General features: G+C 35.1%; 4 protein-coding genes and 1 long non-coding RNA gene across 6 annotated transcripts; 4 read left to right on the forward strand and 1 right to left on the reverse strand.

The window, feature by feature from the left end:
• Positions 1-1,747: 1,747 nt before the first annotated feature.
• LOC146920518 (uncharacterized) lies at positions 1,748-2,494 on the reverse strand. Its single transcript, XM_085711148.1, has 2 exons — positions 2,453-2,494; positions 1,748-2,188 (listed from the first exon to the last, which is right to left on the reverse strand). Exons 1-2 carry the CDS (start codon positions 2,492-2,494, stop codon positions 1,748-1,750), a joined length of 483 nt encoding a protein of 160 aa, XP_085567274.1.
• A 2,109-nt stretch (positions 2,495-4,603) lies between these two features.
• On the forward strand, positions 4,604-8,091 carry LOC146920519 (Ribonuclease P protein subunit P38-like protein). Of its 2 annotated transcripts, none has more exons than XM_085713935.1 (4): positions 4,604-5,298; positions 7,074-7,129; positions 7,220-7,412; positions 7,563-8,091. In XM_085713935.1, exons 1-4 carry the CDS (start codon positions 4,711-4,713, stop codon positions 7,911-7,913), a joined length of 1,188 nt encoding a protein of 395 aa, XP_085570061.1. In that variant the 5' UTR covers positions 4,604-4,710; the 3' UTR covers positions 7,914-8,091. The 2 variants fall into 2 exon arrangements, with proteins under 2 accessions (XP_085570061.1, XP_085570062.1); XM_085713936.1 differs by having other exon boundaries at positions 7,223-7,412.
• Positions 8,092-9,356: 1,265 nt separating this feature from the next.
• On the forward strand, positions 9,357-10,087 carry LOC146920520 (E3 ubiquitin-protein ligase ATL59-like). The gene has a single exon (XM_085713937.1). The coding sequence runs from the start codon at positions 9,485-9,487 to the stop codon at positions 9,974-9,976; it is 492 nt and encodes a 163-aa protein (XP_085570063.1). The 5' UTR covers positions 9,357-9,484; the 3' UTR covers positions 9,977-10,087.
• A 240-nt stretch (positions 10,088-10,327) lies between these two features.
• On the forward strand, positions 10,328-13,193 carry LOC146920521 (uncharacterized). Its single transcript, XR_015011819.1, has 2 exons — positions 10,328-10,727; positions 11,344-13,193. It is a non-coding gene; the product is annotated as an uncharacterized LOC146920521 (long non-coding RNA).
• Positions 13,194-15,321: 2,128 nt separating this feature from the next.
• Positions 15,322-16,182, forward strand: LOC146920522 (putative RING-H2 finger protein ATL53). Its single transcript, XM_085710729.1, has one exon. The coding sequence runs from the start codon at positions 15,371-15,373 to the stop codon at positions 15,887-15,889; it is 519 nt and encodes a 172-aa protein (XP_085566855.1). The 5' UTR covers positions 15,322-15,370; the 3' UTR covers positions 15,890-16,182.
• Positions 16,183-18,946: the final 2,764 nt, after the last annotated feature.

Here is an 18,946-nt window from a genome sequence, read left to right on the forward strand (position 1 = left end):
ACTGGCGCTATCTGGACTCTGTGTTGGGTCGTATGTCTTTCCTGGTTCTTTGGAGAAAGTGGATTCGTGAGTGTGTTAGTACATCTATGGCTTCGGTGCTTGTTAATGGTAGTCCGACAGACGAGTTCCCGTTAAAAAGGGGATTACGGCAAGGCGATCCTTTGTCACCGGTTCTTTTCTTGTTGGCTGCAGAGGGCCTTAATATTCTGATGAATTCTTTGGTTCAAACTCAGTTGTTTACTGGTTATAGTATTGGGGCGGTTAATCCGGTGGTGGTGTCCCATCTTCAATTTGCAGATGACACACTGTTATTGGGAACTAAAAGTTGGGCAAATGTCCGTGCTCTAAGAGCTGCTCTTGATTTATTTGAGGCTATGTCAGGTTTGAAGGTGAACCTTCATAAGAGCAGTTTGGTTGGTGTCAATAGTGCACCATCGTGGTTAAATGAGGTGGCATCTGTTTTAAGTTGCAAAGTGGGCAAGGTGCCATTCATGTAGTTTGGTATATCTATCGGAGGTAATCCTCGGCGATTGAGTTTTTGGGATCCTATTGTGAATCAGATTAAAGTTAGGGTGTCTGGTTGGAATAGTCGTTTCTTATCTTTTGGCGGTCGCCTGGTTCTTTTAAAGTCTGTTCTGACCTCTCTGCCTGTCTATGCTCTTTCCTTCTTTAAAGCTCCACCAGGTATAATCTCTTCCATTAAATCTTTGTTTCATAAATTTTTTTGGGGTGGGAGTGAGGATCATAGGAAAATATCATGGATAGGGTGGCATAATGTGTGCCTCCATAAGGAGTTTGGAGGTTTGGGGGTGAGACAGTTGAAGGAGTTTAATCAGGCTTTGTTAGGAAAGTGGTGTTGGAGGATGCTTGTTGATAGGAGTGGTTTTTGGTATCGAGTTTTAGTCACCCGTTATGGCGAAGTAGGTGGGAGGTTGGAGGCTGGGTGCCAGAGTTGTTCTTCTTGGTGGAGGGAGTTGGCGAGGATTAGGGATGAGGGCGATGATATTGGTAGAGAGTGTGTGTCAAAGAAGTTGAGGTATGGTTCCGATACTTTATTTTGGTTTGATAAGTGGTTAGGGTCGGCATCTCTGTGTGTGAGGTTTCCTCGCCTATTTGATCTTTATGAGAACAAATTCATTACAGTGGCGAGTTTGTTCTCTCTTGGTGTTGAGCAGGGAGGGGAGGCGTGGAAGTGGAGGCGGAGATTGTGGGTGTGGGAGGAGGAGGAGTTAGAGGAATGTAGGACTTTATTGTTTGATGTTTCTTTGCATGCTAATGTTTCAGACAGGTGGGTTTGGTTGCCGGAGCCTTCTGAAGGGTACTCAGTTCGTGGTTCCTATCATTTGCTGACTACAACATCGTTGATTTGGCATAATCAGGTGCCATTGAAGGTCTCTATCTTTGCCTGGAGGTTGCTTCATGACAGATTGCCAACTATGTCCAACCTGGTTCATAGACGGGTTATTTCTTCAGAGGCTTCTTTGTGTGTTTCAGAGTGTGGCTTAGTGGAGACATCACATCATTTGTTTTTATCTTGTAATATATATTCATCGTTATGGACCCTAGTGCGTCATTGGTTGGGCATTACAGGTGTCGACACTAATGTTATAGCTGATCACTTTCTTCTTGCCAATTGTCACATCACATAGTCCTTTGTAAATAAGCATCTGCAAACATCATGATGCGTTAATACAAACTAATTTATATCTGTTAAAAATAACTGTTTAGTAGTACTAATAATTCCAAGTTATACCAGAAATCCAGAGCTAACATCATATCCATTCAACACTTTTTCCCAGCTTATCTGAAAATTCATCTCATCATGATGGAATGAGAGGATTTCGGTTGTGACTGGCACACCTTGATAGACAAACGCTGGCACAATTGTCTTCTCAATTTCAAACTTCATGGGTGGTATAAAAAAAGGAGGATCAACAACGCGTCCTGCTCGATCAAGCACGTTAATCCCAAACTGACCATTACCAGTAAACACCATGACGATAGTTCCGCCTAAACGCACATTGTAAAAGTTGCGAATAGCATTAAATCCAGTTGTTAAAAAAACAACTCCACTTATCCTTTCCACCATGACATCAAACTGATTGTTATTTGGGTCGATAAATGTTGCGAAATCACCTAACTGAGAACCAAAATCAGCAACAAAAGTCTTTGGCAACATAAGTGCACCCTGAAATTTAAATGTAGAGATTAGTTAGTATTTACAGTATATGACAACGAAAAGGAAAGAATTACCAGCGATCACACTCACGTTATTTGAACTCGCAATTTGTTGACAAATTTGTCCAGATCAGTTATTGGATTTGGATCCAATGGAGCTGTGTAAAAAAAATAGTCTCATATTAGTGATTGCACCATGGAGATTATATAAGACAACAGAAAGAAGAAGAAACATTCACAAAGGTTATGGCAAAGATAACAGTGTTGTGTATACCCTGCAGTGCAAAGCTAAGAGTGTCTGTGCATCACTTTCCATAGTTGAGATTGAATTTGATGAACGTAATAAGCATGACATTTGATAGGCATGCAGGCGTTTTTATAGAGGGAGAATAGTAAAAGCTGAAGATCTGATTGGTTGATGGAAGTATATGAAAGGTCTGGTAACAACGGCTGAGATTTGTTGGGGTGGTTGGCAGATTAGCATAACAATTAAGATGGGTTTAGGAGGGAAATTAGGGAGTGATTAGTGCAAAGGTGGCAACTCATCAACTCTAGCGTTAATAATAAAGGATAATAAGAAGATAAGAATCCAGAAGTCATAACTCAACTAGCAAAATGCCGAAATTGTTAGGCCGGATGTCAGGACCGGGGTTCGAACCCCGATACCTCCACTTATGTGTGTGAGTTTATAATGACTTTGCCATTTCGTCTATCTACCAAAATTTTATGAGTTTATAATGACTTTGTCATTTCGTCTATCTATAAAAAAAAAGAAGATAAGAAGATTATAGGGCAAAAAAAAAAAAATTCTCGTAATAGTTTGTACATCTATCATTTATGTTTCTCTCCACATACAGGGACTATGACATGAAATCAAGCTGGGTCAACACTAGTTTTTTTACGGCTGTAAACTTGTCATCTATCTAATCACATTTCCCTTTCTCCTTTTTGGTATGTCTCTCTCGTTTTGCTTTTGCATTTGCTTTAGATCATCACAATTCCCTAACAAGGACTCTTTAAATGAACCTCACGTGACACATCACTTATTTATAATTTTTTAATAAAAGTATCTATTAAGGACTCAATGACTCCAATGGCAATATACTAATAAGGACTCCAATGAAAAGTGCTTAAATATGTCCCACTATTTTTACATACTCCCTCCGTTCCTTTATAATTGTCACTTTTGCATAAAATTTTTGTTTCTAAATAACTGTCGTTTTCAAAGTTCAAAGTATTATTAAATGTGGTTTTACCTATATTACCCCTATATATTTATTGCAGAGAGAGAAATGTATGAAATGAAGTATTAAATGATTAAGGTTATTATAGAAAAAAGAAAAATTGTTGTATCAAAAGTAGTAAAAGTATTTGTTGTCTTGGTTTGTGTAAAAAGTCAAAATGTGACAATTAAAAAGGAACAGAGGGAGTATTAAACAAAAATAATTTACTATCTATTACTCATTTTTACAAGTAGGACCAAGGAGTACACATTTTATTACTTCTTTATGCAAGTGGGACCAAGTAGTACATATTTTATTACTTCTTTATGCAAGTGGGACCAAGTAGTACACTCTTTATTACTTTTTTAAACGTGGGACCCGTTAGTTACTCAGGAGAGAGAAGATCCTTATATAGTTGTCCGTTCTTTATCGGGGACTCAATTTTTTCTTCCTCCAATAGAGGGTTCTTAACGAGGAGTGGTCCTTGTTAAGTAAGGACTCCCCATTGGAGATGCTCTTAGTCCGAAATAAAAAAGCTAAAATGTACATTGGTACAAAAAAATCAATAGTTATTAGTAGTGGGGTTAACCAATCATTCCATCTCAAAGACGGTCATTTTAGTGAACAGCTACAGGCTTATTGTACATAAATCGAAAAATGATTAATTTCATTAATTTTTTTGAACGAATGATTAATTTCATTAAGAGAACAACTTTTTTTGAAGGATTAATAGAACAACTTATTGCCTTTAAAAATTTATTTAACATTTAACCAATTTTTTTTTTTTTTTTATCAAGATCGAATTCAACCAAAATGAGCATAACCAAATATAGAGTAACTATGAGAAATTTTAATACGGTCACAAGACCAAACAAATAGTGTTTGGTCACACACATAAACAAGTATTTTTTTAATGATGAAAAGAAACTTGATAAAAAATTAATTAAATATTTTGAAGATAATATCTTATGTGAGTGTGTCCAAATACTATTTATTTGGTCTTGTGGCCATGTAAGAATAGCTCGAGTAACTATATGTTTGGTTGTCAGAGACAGAACAATCTTGTAATTAACCACCAAACAGCAAACCCATTAAAACGACGTAGCCAGCTACCCACTCCACAAAACCAAACGACAAACAGCTACTGTCTTCCTTTTCTGTTTCTCTAACTCAAATACTAAAATCACAACCAAAAAAGAAACACCCCTTTTCCTTTTCTTTCTGTTTCATTTCACTCTTTGCACCCCCACCACTAAAACCAAAACCCCCCTTCACTCCTTTCTCTCTCACACTCACACTATCACCATCAATGGCAGAACAAGAAGAAAATCACGAACACGAACACGAACACGAAGAAATGAAGAAGCTATTTTCTTCATATATAGGTCTAAGCTTCTCTGTGTTCTTAGCGTTGCTTCCAACAAACCTTCGAAAACATTCTCAACGCACCATTCGTGCTGAAGAAGAGCTACGTCAGCTAAAATCTCGCCGACAAGAAGACTACAAAGCAAACGCAAGAGTCGCCGAGATCTTCGCCTCACACCGAAACTCATGGCGCGATGAGGAGAAGCGTCTCTTACGGCGAATCGACGCCGCGTCGGAGGAGATCGTGAGGTTGAGAGCGGTGGTGGAAGATTCTAAGGCGCGTGTGGAGGATTTGGAGCGTGAGGTTGTTGAGAGAGATGAGATGATTGGGTTTATTTCAAGAAGGTTTCAGGAGGAGGAGGGATTGGGTGGGTGCGGGAGTAGGGAAGATATGGTGGGGAGCACTGCTGAGGAAGTTGATGTTATCTATCAACAACAACAGCAGCATAATCAGCATCTTCCTAATAATGGGTTTGATTCTGAGTTTTCTGGTGGTTCTAAGTTCTGGGCTGAGAAAGCTTCATTATGGCAGGTTTGTTAAATCACTATCAACTTTTCAAATTACCATGTGTTACCCTTTTGGATTTGATTTGATTCTCTTTTTTTGTTCAATCATTGAAAGTTTATTACAGTAGAAAGTGTTAGTTGAGGTTTTTTTTTTAATATTGTTATTTTAATCTAAAAGTACGGTTTATATATGACAATTTTATATGATAAAATAATTTAAAAGTAGTTGATAAATGACAATTTTATATGAATATAATATGATGATGGTGATGATGGCAAACACATGCTATGAAGTTTAGTGACAGACCCGAGACGTGACACTGACAAGTAGACACCGGCTTATAGTTGAAGAAAATGAAAGCGATCGAATGTAATTGCTTCGTGTAATGACAGTTAACACCTGACACCTTTGATTGGAGGTGTTACATGGATGATATGACACTGACATGTAGACATTGGTAACAATTTAAGAAATTAATATGATTGAATGTAATTACGTTTATATGTCGGACACCGGACACGGGTTGGGCAACATATACTAGTACTTCTTTATTGTGAAGTGGTATGTACTATGTAGAAAGTAGGTCAGGGGTAAACTTTTTTCTTTCCTGTTCTTTTACCACGCAGCTTTTTACTCAATTTTCAAGGTAACTGACTTTAGGAGATTCCTTTTCTTGGGTACGGTAGAATTGGACCCAACTTTTTTATGTATCTGTTGTGGCAACTGGGGTCCTTGGGAGGCCATGTTTAGTTCCTTTTACCATTCAAGTTCATAGTGGTGGAGCCATGTACATCCATTTGTTATTTGTCTGTTTTTGCACCTTATATTGTAGCAATGTGTACCCTATTGCTTTGCTTTCCTGGTCCACTTTAATTTTCAGCAGGCACTAGTCACTGTTGTTATCTGGTGCTGAAATCTAGGGTATGCTTCTCCGGGTTGTTTACTGTCTCTGCCGGTGACATGGTTGCAATTTGCTAATATTGTTTGGTTAGGGTAGGGTGTATTATTGAGATAGAGAAATATCTTTTCCTTTGCTTGCTATTTGCTAACACTGGTCTCTTGCATGTTTTTCCTGTTTGCTATACTGCAAAGGGCATATGGTTGGAACTAGGAATATACATGTTTTTGCTTCAATAGTGGTTAAATAAACTGAAAGTACACAGTAAAGAATTAGAAAATTCAAAAATCAACCACCAGGTGGTAATTAGTTTTATCTACTTACAACTCTTTTGTATAATTGGTGTCGTAGTCTTTTTCTCTGTTTAACTTTGATTTATCTCCTCAGGCTTTTGTGCGAAAAATGAGTAGTTAATAATTAGGTTTCTTTACTCCTTGTTCTCTCGGTTTGAATGTCCCTAGAAATGTGGTTAAACTCGAAATTGTACGATCAGTCATAGGATTTTTACGATCCGTGATACTTTCCCTACAGCACTGTTTGTTTGTGAAAGATGGGCTTTGATGAGAAGAACCTACCAAATATAAATAGCAACGTACATTTACCAAACTCCATTTAACACCCTTCAACTATATGACATTGCACTTAATTTTGGAAGGCAGCTAAGAGCTCTTCTGCCTAAAGTCTTAAATAGCATTACGAATGAGATCTGTTTCAACAATGTAACATTATGACCTAAGGTCATTTGACTCAACACACCAGTATTTATTTATTCCATCAGAAATGCAAACTATAATGTTGTTAGGGTTTGTCTGAATAATTTGCTTGGCAAATCATACGTGTTACTAATTGTCAATTAAAAGTTGAAGCTGGTTTCTGATCTTAAATGTTTATACGCTTGCAGGATGTACAATATGAATCCCTTGAATCAATGTATAATACAAAACAGTTTGTAGCAAGGTAAATATTTGATAGTCTAAATGCAGATAACTTTTGTAGCATTTGCCATTATTCTCCAACTAAATGAAGGGTAAATTGTTTTTCCCTCAGAAGGGAGTCCCCCTGGAAGGTAGATGGCGATTCAGCTGGGGTTTCGTCTAAACTTAAACTACTTGAACAGGAATTATTAAATCTAGATAAGATTGGTAAGGATGTTCCGTCCAAGGTATCATCCTCGATAAAGAAGCAGGCAAAGAGATATCAATCACTTTCAGAAAAAATTGACGAGTTATGCAGACGAATAGTAAGTAATTGTTTTATTGTTTTTGTTTATCGTGTTTATTATCTTGCAAACTGTTGTTACCCGAAACAATGGTCCCATTACCTGGCACATGTCTTCCTGTCATGGGACCCCATTTGCTGTTCTGGGCCTGATTTCTCTCTTTTCAAACAGGCTAGTGATCCATGCGAACCTTCCCTCAGTTCAGAATTTCGAACCCAAACTCAAACAGAGTTTTTACTGGAAGCATTCCGGCTTCAACAGGATGCATCTGAAACTGCACAGAAACTAATGGCATTGCATACTGAAGTTGGGAAAACCCATTACAAGGATGAGTTGAGAGGCGAGATCACACTAACCACAAGACGGTCTATGGACTCAATTCGGAACAACTTCAGAGAACTCCAGCGAAATCTAGAGATATGGTTGGCCAGAATAATTGGCGATCTCGAGGGGATTCTGGCAAGGGACGGTGCATCTCGTGTAAGAGAATATTACATTTCTAGATATCCTTTTGTTCAATAGAATCTGAGAATGCTAGGAAACCTCACTTTCTCAACCTAACAAGTTAGCTCTTTTGGTATGTAAATTGTTGAAGTGGGAAGTACATAAAAGCGGTAGTTGAATATTCATGGGAAATGTAATCATACCACATTTGCTAATATTGGCATCTTAAATATATGCTCTTCTTCACACGCCACAAGCACATCCATCTTAAGCATTTGTCCATTTGCATATGAAACAGTAGAAATGTAACTGCAAAGAAACAATCATAACAGTGAAGATTCTTTATATAGCAAATCACAAGAAAAAACTTAAACTAACATATCCTCACATCCATTACTCTTTTTCTTGTTCTCTATCATGTCTTCTGTGTGCTTCTTGTTCCAATATTCACTTGCCTCCTTATGGCTGGTTGTCTTGTTACATTTAAACTTTATAATTCCTCATCAGGAAATCAATGATATACATATTCGATTAATATCCGTAACATTTTTTTTATTTTTTTTTTGCATATAAAATTTACAGAAAAGGATGATAATAAACGGATTTTACTTTTGGCCTTAACATAAAAGTTAATTTTCTTCTTTAATTCCACATTCAATTTCACTGTTGTCTAGTGCATGGAATCGTTGGATTTTATATGCACCATGCAGATTGATTTATTTAAGGTTTAAACAACACACTTACGATTTTGTGCAACTACACTATAATGAGTTTCAACGACATTCACCTTCATTACTTGTGAAATTATTACGTCTTTCATAATTATGCATTAAACTCGACGACACTATTTTAATAAGATTGCAACTTTTTATGGTAGTTGCTGCAAAGCTTTATCTTCTGGTTTAGATCTGAGTAAACAAGAGTGAATGGGAAGGAAACTTAGCTTTGAGTGATACCTCAGCTCAAATAGAATCATATCATCAGAGTTACATTGATGTAACTAATTGAATCACAACCAACTTTACCAACAGTTTATTCCTCTGATATTAGGTTTCCATGGAAATGCTTGAAATTGGAGTTGATTAAGCTGAATTCTACCTAGGCTGCGTGGTTACAAACATATCTCTGATCTATACCTTTATTATGTAGTCAGATTGAACTCAAACTTTTCTGATTATGTTGAAGTTCTTTTACTTCACGAGTATTTTTTTTAAAAAAAGTTCAGAAGTAAAATTTTAACTCAGTTAATTAAATAAACAAAGAAACTTTTACTGCAAGTTGTTTAACCAAGAGCTTAATTTATACACTTCATTTTTATTGTCACTTTTATAGAAGTAACACACCCGGAAGGTGGTAATGTTATTTTCAAGCACTCTATTAGAGAAAAGAATATTATCCTTATCCTTATTGTTTATTTTTTTTTTGTTTCTATGTTTGTTTGTATTGTCATTCAATTCAATGTCATGAATTTCCTATCAATTGTAATTAATTAATCAACCAGTAACCACATTTTTGTTTCCATTGTGATCAAACCAAGAAAACGGGTCATAAACGTTGTCACTGGCCGGCTTGTCACTTATAAGGTTCAATTAACATCACTATTACCATTTCTTTCTTTCTTTCTCTCTAGCTTCACATGATCATTGATCATGGCAGATGATGATGGTGACCCTCCTTTTTATAAGAACTTTATGGTCCTACTTATTGTCGTCGGTTCAGCTGCATTTGTTGTTGCTTCAATGTACCGTGTCTTAGTCATTTGGTTTTGTCACCAGGAAAGTACCACCACAGATCAAAACCCCCCACAACCACCACGGTTTGCCACGACACAAAGCCTTGGCGAAAGCACATCCTCGTCAATAGTAAACCTAATTCCAACACACAAGTACCACAAGAGAAAAAAAGTTGATGTTGTTTCAGACGACGAAGGCGGCACATGTGCAGTTTGTTTGGGAGATTTTGAAGAAGGTGAGGAGTTAAGGACTATGCCTGAGTGCTTGCATTCTTTTCATGTAAAGTGTATTGACATGTGGCTCCATTCGCATTCGAATTGCCCTGTTTGTCGTTCCAGTGCCACCCCTTCGCGGGCAGTGAATGCACATCATCACAGCATAGACATGAGTCGGTTGGTCCGATGGTGAAATTGACAAATTGTTAGCCTTGTTTTTATATGTAGAAGATTTTTGTGGAGTCATACTGCAAAGTACAAAGTACAGTCCTGCAATTTTAGCTATACCAAAACATGCTATTCGGAATATCCTTTATTATTAAAGCCAGACTTGATGAGCTGGCAGTGTTGCCCTAATCACTCCTTATTTTCCCTCCCTAACCTGTCATTAATGTTAATCTCATCTGCCAACCACACCTTTAATCTCAGCCTTTGATCTGATGACCTTTCAATTACATCTTTGAACTACAAACAATTTTCAAACTAACCAATCAACATCCATCGCCAACACTATCTATCTCTTTCCATCTTAAAAAACAGTGTTGCACACGGCTCCATATACCTTACTTTCTCTCTAACATCATTCCAATCCATTCCTTCTTCTCTCAGACTCTTGAATTCATACCCATGAACAAACAATCAGTTAAACCCATCCATGAATTCACTCCAGATCGGTGAGTGGCTTCGTTCTTCCCTCCTAACCCCCAACTTCCACCAAACAAACAATCATGACCGAACACGGCAAACTCAAATCCTACTTCGGCCACCCTTCTCCGCCGTCGCCGCAATCCTTTCAACCTCCTCAGTACGAGTCTTTCCAATTTCCCACCTCTTCACCCTAACCCTTACCCCCGCCATCGGTTTCCCTCACCCCGACCGTCCTCCTGGATCCGACCCCTCCGCCCCTCCTCCCTATTACAGTTATGGCTACTAAGCTTTTTCTGGTATTGTTCCTTCTTCTCGCTTTTCTTTCTTCTTTTATTTATAGCTTATTTCTTCCACTGGGTTTTGTTTTGTAGCTTGAAAATGAAAATGTTTTGTAGCTTGAAAATGAAAAAATTGAATTTTTTTTATTTTATAAGTTAATATATTTTGATGAGCTCTGTGACGGGTCATACTAATTTAGAAATTTAATGATTTTGGGTTATAATTTCAATTTATGCATCTTCCCTTTTTGTTTGGAGATTTTGTTATTTTTTGTTGGTTTATACTTATCTAATCTTGGTTGTAGATTTATCTCTATTCTTGACTGACTCCTCTTTGTTGTTGATATCTTGGTTGTAGATTTATCTTATTGTAATGGCTGAATAACTGCTGAGAATATAACAGTTTTGTTCAATGAATTGTTTACTAAGCTGAGATTATTGATCACAATATACGTTTATTCATACTCTGTTAAAAATGAGTTCTTTTTTGAATTCTTAGGTAGCTCTCTCTGATGAGTTCCAACTCCTCCACTTATATAAAATTAAAAAGTGCTAATGAGTTTTTTTTTTAAATTAGGACTTATTTACTTGACCTTCTGACTTAGAAAGTTCTATTGTACTTTCAATTATGCAGGATTTAGGGAGTACTCAATTTTGTCAAAAAAAAAAGGGAGTACTCAATTATTGAAGATCAATATTAGTACGTTTTCTTATTTTTGTATTTTTTTACATTCTAATTCTGTCAGTTTCGTATCTGCTACTGTTCTATATAATAAGGTACCTTTGATGTAGTTGTGTGGTACCTTTTGTACTCTGTTTGTGTCTAAGTACAATCTATCATTCCTTTTAGGTTGGCTATAATGTTTTGTAGGAAAATATTTGGTTTTTATTTAGTGATTGACACTTGAGTATTTTGGAGAAAGATTTGAAAAAGAGAGGTTAGTTTACTGACTGATAAGTATTAGAACTTGGAACGAGATTTGGAAAAGATGTCAGTTCATCACCTTTAGTATTGGAATAATATGTCAATGAATTATATTTCCATGCCTTTTATGTTGTCACTTTCCAATTTTGTTTTACCATTTTGTGCAGAAGGTGTCAAATGTAGAAAATTTGGATTTGGATTGGTTTTACAGTGTTTTCTGAGTTAATTATTCTATTTTAGCTACATAACTTTCTTTTAACTTTTTCTTTGTTATAAAAGTTATAATATTGTTTTCTGTCAAGCTTCCTTTATTTATCATAGATTATATAACAATGATTTAAACTAACTTCAGTTGGATCATGTAAGGTTCATTCCATATCAAGTTAAATGTTATAGTATCCTCCTTTGTTTCTCTATGCTCAATTGACTCAAATATCCCCTGTTGGTAATTCTTTTAAATTACATTAAAGAAAATATTATTTTCTTTTTGATTTGTTTCTTTGTCAGTTACAAACCAATGGTTATATATGCATCTCACTTTTTAGACATGTCAATTTAAGTAGTTAGAAAATTTATGGAATAAGCCAATTACACAGTTATCGTACGGCAGCTTTGCTATTGCTTTCATACTGTTGAGTGTTATACTTCAACCTTGAATTTAGTTTCCCTTATAATGGCAGCTTTGCCATGCTGTAAATTTATAATTTTTTTGAATTCTCCTGTACTGAAGTGCTTACATATTTGTAATAGAAAATTATTGCTTTCTTTTATTCCCATCACATAGAGGATATAGTATAGTAACACCCTACGACCAAAAGGTTTTAAACTCATAAAAGATGATCTTTAGTTTAAAAGCTAAAGAGATGGAAAAAAATGTATTCAACCCAATTAGGGGGAGAAGAAGTGTTAAAGGGTCTAAAATGTCAAGACTGTGGGAACCAATCAAAGAAGGATTGTGCATACTCAAGGTGCAGAAGTTGCTGCAAAAACAAAGATTTTAGCTGCCATACACATATCAGAAGCACTTGGATTCCTGCTGATAGAAAATTAGTGGAAAAAAGATCTGAAATGCATCCACGGCAGAGTCCTAAAATGCCATGTATCGAGATTGAAGATTCAAAGTAATCAAGGAGCATGATTTGGTAATATTAGTTAGAGCAATGCTATATCTCTAGAAAAATAACATCAAGAATTCTTCAACAATAAAGAATAGCCAATCACAATGCACTATTTGCCACAATTCAAGGAGGTGTGGCTGAAAAATAGGAAGTGGACAAATAAATCATCCAATTAAAATTTGCCAACTGTGTCTAGAAAAATTCTTGATGCTATTTTTCTTGAGAAGTAGCATTTTCCTATTAGTTATGCTGACATGTCTTTAGTGAAACCATTTTGGCTATCTAATTGTTTGTTGCCCCTTTCTTAGTTAAAATTTTCCATTTATGGAGTTGTCTTATTTTGTGAATTATGTAAGGGCTGGGTTAACTATTTTGGATACTAATTTGTATTTGCAACTTTTGGTGGATTGGCTTTAATTATGTTTTGTTTTTAAGCTTGAATCTTGGATTTGATATTACTTTAGAGTAAACCATGTGAATCTGTGATGCCATTTTTATCCTTTTATGAATAGCAGTGACATCCACTGAGTTTTCTATATCAATTCATGTTTGCTATTTCTCACTTTATTTTTTTTTGAAAGATGCTATTTCTCACTATCAACTCATTTTTTATCATATAAATTGTGGTCCATCATGAATACATAATTTTGAATAATGTCAGCGAACCATAAAAATAAAATAAAAAAAAGTATCCTTAAAAAAAAATGTAGAGTCTTTAAAAAAATGAAACAAATTTTCACATAAGTACACATTAAAAGTAAATAATATGAAAATCAATTTCATCTTAATTTTATATATATGACGGTAATTTGCTATCGTTATTCTCATAAACTTTCAGCATGATGAAAGATCAATTAAGTTAACCATAATCTTGAATCAAGACATGATTGGCATTTGACATGGAAAAACATGTCAAGACAAATTTTATTACGATATTGTATTTCTAATAATTTTATTGGTGTTTATTGATAGACTCATGCATCTCACGGGTCAATGATCAATTATCGGTATCAATTACGGTCGATAGGACCCGTGCGACAGCACGGGTCAAGAGTCTAGTATTATTAGAATTCAGTGTTTTTTCTTTGTTATTATTATCATTTTACTTTTTTAATAAAATTTGGTTGGTTGCTCTTTAGTGCTGATTATGTGTACATACTTTTCAGCGACCATAATATCCTTGTAAGTTACCAATATCTTAAATTAGAATTCAGTTATAACAAGTATTGAAACTCAGATTACATGGAACGATTCACCCTTAATTGATGATCAATCAATTAGTTCAACTACTTAATAATTTTTTTCCAATAAGGAAAAATGGTATGGTGAAGCTTTAAATATCAAGACAAGAGTCTCTTTTGTGTGGATATCTAAAGCCACATAACAAATCTTCTTAGCCTTGTCCCACACTTTCTAGCTTTATAATCAAGCTTAGATATGCGAGTGTCAAAAGTTTGGACACAAAACATAAACCATCTATCAAATGTTGATTGAGCAATGTATGTCCTTAGTAAACTTGGATACTGAGATCAAACTAAAACTTAAGAATGACAAATAAAGAACTTCTTTCAACACAATTGAACCAGTGGCATCAACTGTTCCTATCCATTTGACAGTAGCACTACTTAACTGGAACATAATTGATTCTCTTATAAGAGCTAAATAGGTCCAATGAGGAACAAATGTGATTCTATACCCCATTGACGCCATATAACCATGCAAAATATTTTTTTTCTTAAGGAACCATGCAAAATATTTATTACTCTAAATCTTATCTTATAGTTAAGAAAACGAAAAATGTAATATCGGGCTCACAATCATCACCCATTTGATAGCCATTGACCTCAACCACAAAATTAAGTAGGAAATTGCGCTCAGTGATAAAAATAGATTATAAATCGCAAAAACAACATGCAATCGAATTTATGATTTAGTTTCCTTTATTAAGCACATAGAAAGGTGTCGTACTATGTTGAGTTGAAGCGTTTTTACTCTATTTAAGGTGTTTAAGGAGGATGAACCGGGAGTACACACTTCTGTTACTACCTGGTATGGTATTAATAGAGCCGACACGAAGAAGACTGGTCGTGTGGGTCATAACACCTTGTTCTCGTTTCTCATAATAATCAAATGTTCACACCTTATCAAAAGTTTCCAAGTAATTATTCAGGAAAGTCAACAAATAGAAACTTGTACTGCAAGTAATTAATTAACTTAATTTGTATACCTCATTGGCACGGAATCTGGAAATATTATTTTAAAGTAGTACTGTATTAGGTAAAAGAACATTTACGAATTATCCTTCTTGCTTATCTGCTTGTTTGTTTGTACGTTTGTTTGTTTTATTATTCAAATGTCATGAATTTCTTACCAATTGTAATTAATTAATCAATCATTCCAGTAATCTCATTTTAATTTGTATTTTGACCAAATCAAGAAAACGGTGCAAAAACATTGATAATGAATACTCTTGCATTCACCGTCTTAGGCCGGCTTTTGTCACTTCTTACAGTCTTACAAGGCTTAATTTAATTAAAAAAATTATAATAATCTTATAAAGCTTAATTAAGATCACTGCAGCCATTTCTTTCTAGCATCACATACATGATCATTGATTAATGGCAAATGATCATGGTGATAATCCTTTATCTGACAACGTTATTGTTCTACTTATTGCCATGGGTTCAGCATTATTTGTTGTTTCAATGTATCATGTCGTAGCCATTTGTTTTTGTAACCAACAACGTACCACCAACCCACCACAGCCACCGCGGCAACCAGCGACACCGAGCCTCGAAGAAAACACATCCACATCAGTAGCAAACCTAATTCCAACACACAAGTACCATAAGAGAAATAAAGATGACGCTGTGCCGGATGACGAAGGTGGCACGTGTGCCGTGTGTTTGGGAGATTTTGAGGAGGGTGAAGAGTTGAGGACTATGCCTGAGTGCTTGCACTCTTTTCATGTTTCATGTATTGACATGTGGCTTCATTCGCATTCGAATTGCCCCGTTTGTCGTTCTAGTACCGCCCCTTCACCGGCAGTGAATGGGCAGCAGCAGCACAACATAGATATGCGTCATACTAATATGGTTCCACTTGCTATCATGCAAAGTGGATTGGTGAGATGGTGAGAACATTTTTCTTTTATCTTGCAAAGAGGTAAATATCACATGAAACTCGCTCACATAAATGACGAGATTTTGATTATGAGGATTTTGAGGAGTCACACCGGCAAAGTACACACAACTAATTTAGAAATATCAAAACATGTTTATCGCAATTCGATTTTTTTTTTTTAATTTTGTATATACTACTATGGTTGCTCCAATAGTGCTGATTTTTTCGAGTACATGCTTTTCAGCAATCATAATATCCTTTGTAAGTTACCGGTTTACTTACTTTTTAAATTATTAAGTTTGCTCAATCTTTTAAATTGTAACTACATCTCATCCATTTAGTTTCATACATATTTTATCAACCAAATAAAGAAAAGAAACATTGGTAAAAAACTATTTTTCGTCACATAACAGATGCAAAAATACAAATCCAATTTGGATTTGTAAAAGACACAAATGTTCCATAAGGCAACTAATTAACTGGAACATAATTGATTCTTTTATAAGAGCTAAATAGGTCCAAAAAGGAACAAATGTGATTCACTACTATATCGACACCATATCACTACGAAAAATAATTCTTTCTCTTAATCTTATAAAAATATATTATAGTTAAAAAAACCAAAAATATATTATACTTAACATTGAGTAATTAAATGATGGATGCATATCAAATCAAACTTGAGAGTTATCATTGTGTTCACTTCAATATGAAAATTAAGGAGGAATTACCCTCAAATATAAAATTGGATTATGGATAGCAACAACGGGCTATGGAATTTATTATTAGCAGGGGTTTTAGGCACGTATATTAAAGATTAAAATAAAATTGATTTTCTTGACCAAAAAGTTTTGATTTTTACTTATGTTTCTTAAACTGATTATTGTGAGAGAAAAATAGTATAGCTATTTTGAACTCATTTATTATATATTAAAAGAGCAATATTGACATTCAATAAGTTAAATATTTACTGTTAGAGATTTATATAATAAAATCGCATATTTTTTCAATAAAAATATCTTTAGTAAATGATTTTAATGAGAAACTACTCAACATAACCTTTCGTTTTATGCATTTTAGAAATTTTATTATAAAAATTAATAGGAAAATGATGAAATATTTAAAATGATTTTTATGAGAAGCTATTTAAACCAATTTCTTCTTTGAAAGTTTCTTTAAAAAATTATAACATTGAAAGTTTCTTTAAAAAATTATAACAAAAAGATAGAACACTTCAAAAAACATTTTAAAAAAATTTTGTAACAAATAAACATGCAGGGATTATGAGGGAGACCTCTTATTTATAGTGGTGGATTTGATGATAGGCTCCTTTTTGGTTGCAATTTCTCTCCTTAGGTTTAGCCGAATTTGTTATGAGGTTACTCGGGATATTAGAGTAACCAATCCTCTAGATAGGCGGAAGAGTCTATCTGGCTTAAATAGATCCTCTGTTGTAAGTATAAACGACTCACACATATATGGAGGGTGTGGTTATGGTGCATAAGGAGATCCTTATGCACCGTGCATAATTGCTTTCTACACCCAACATAATTGCTTTTTACACCCCAAGTGAAAGTTTTTTTTTTTATTTTTATTTTTTATTTTTTTTATTTTTTTTATAATTTTTTTTCCAAGTGAAACCATAAAACATGAAGAACATTAATAATTCATTATAATTAAAAAAACATTTTTCATTGATTTAGTTGCTGATGATGTAAAACAAAATACCTTCAAAACCAAAATAATTGTCTAATGGTTTTGCTATGGGTATGGTTTCTGTGAGTTGTACTTCAAAACCATTTTGCTGTGGAAATGGTTTCTGTGAGTTGTACTCCAAAATCATTTTGCTGTGGGAATGGTTTCCGTGAGTTGGACTCCAAAACCATTTTGCTGTCGAAATGGTTTATGTGAGTTGTACTCCAAAACCATTAGATGTAGTTAATGGTTTTAAATTTGGGGTCCGACATCTTTAAGGCCGCACTGAAACCCATATAAACACCATTGAATAAAACGGCAGCCTCAAAATTAAATCAAAATCTCTTTTCTCTCCAAAATTTCTTCCAAAACTTTGAAGAACACTTTCCCAGATTATGAAAATACAAACACAACATACTTAAGAATCCATTTCCAGATCGCAACAAACTCTTTCATGATCCAAAACGAATCTGAGCTTCATTCATTCTTGAATTCGGATCTGATCTGAATCTCAAGAACAATCCAAAGCCACAACCGAACCTGCAAGCAACAAATCTTTCACCAACACATGCATACAAACACACAAAGTCATCATCATCCTTTTAAATCGAGCCTAACAGTCACCAAACTGAGCTTCATTCGTCAACAACACAGAACCGGCGTGAACAGTACAACAGCGTATTTTGAACCATAGCAACAGATTCGCGAGGAAGAAGAAATTCAGAAGCGAAACAGATCATGAAAGCAAGTGAACGAAGCTGAGACATAGAAGGAGTGGATCGGAGATCGGCGGTGGAGGAACGGAAGTGACGGCGATGGGGTGGACGGAGGATGGAGGGTGTGGTGGAGGTGGTCGGTTGAGAGAGGAAGAGCTGAAGCTGCAATCTGAATGTTTGTGATGTCCCTGATCTGACGGTTGTGATTAACTTATGCATGGTGCATAAGTTATGGCTTATGCATTATAACTTTTTCCATATATGGAGATATGCTTGATGTAACGGAGTTCGGAATAGGTGAAACACATATTTTTTAAGGTCATACAATATGGAGGAGGAAGCATGGTTAAAAATTGCACTGTCCAATTATCTAATGAACTAAATAACTTCCAACATAGATGAAGAATGCTTCATTTGTCTGGCAGACTTGAGAGACAAGCCACCCTCATGGAAAGGCAAACAAGACTTTGCACAAGAAACTGTGCAAAATTTCCTAATAGTGATATCACCATCCAAAATAAATTCTTAAACCATTGATCCAATTGCTTCAAAGGCTGTGTAGGCCAAAGATAAATGATGAAAGAATATGTTAACATAGTTTGAACAACATATTTGTTAAGATGTATTCTTGACATGATAGACAAAAGAGTTTCTTTTCAA

Source organism: Medicago sativa, chromosome 5, assembly GCF_051527215.1.
Source record: "Medicago sativa cultivar Bolivia chromosome 5, Bolivia_mono, whole genome shotgun sequence".
NCBI lineage: Eukaryota > Viridiplantae > Streptophyta > Magnoliopsida > Fabales > Fabaceae > Medicago > Medicago sativa.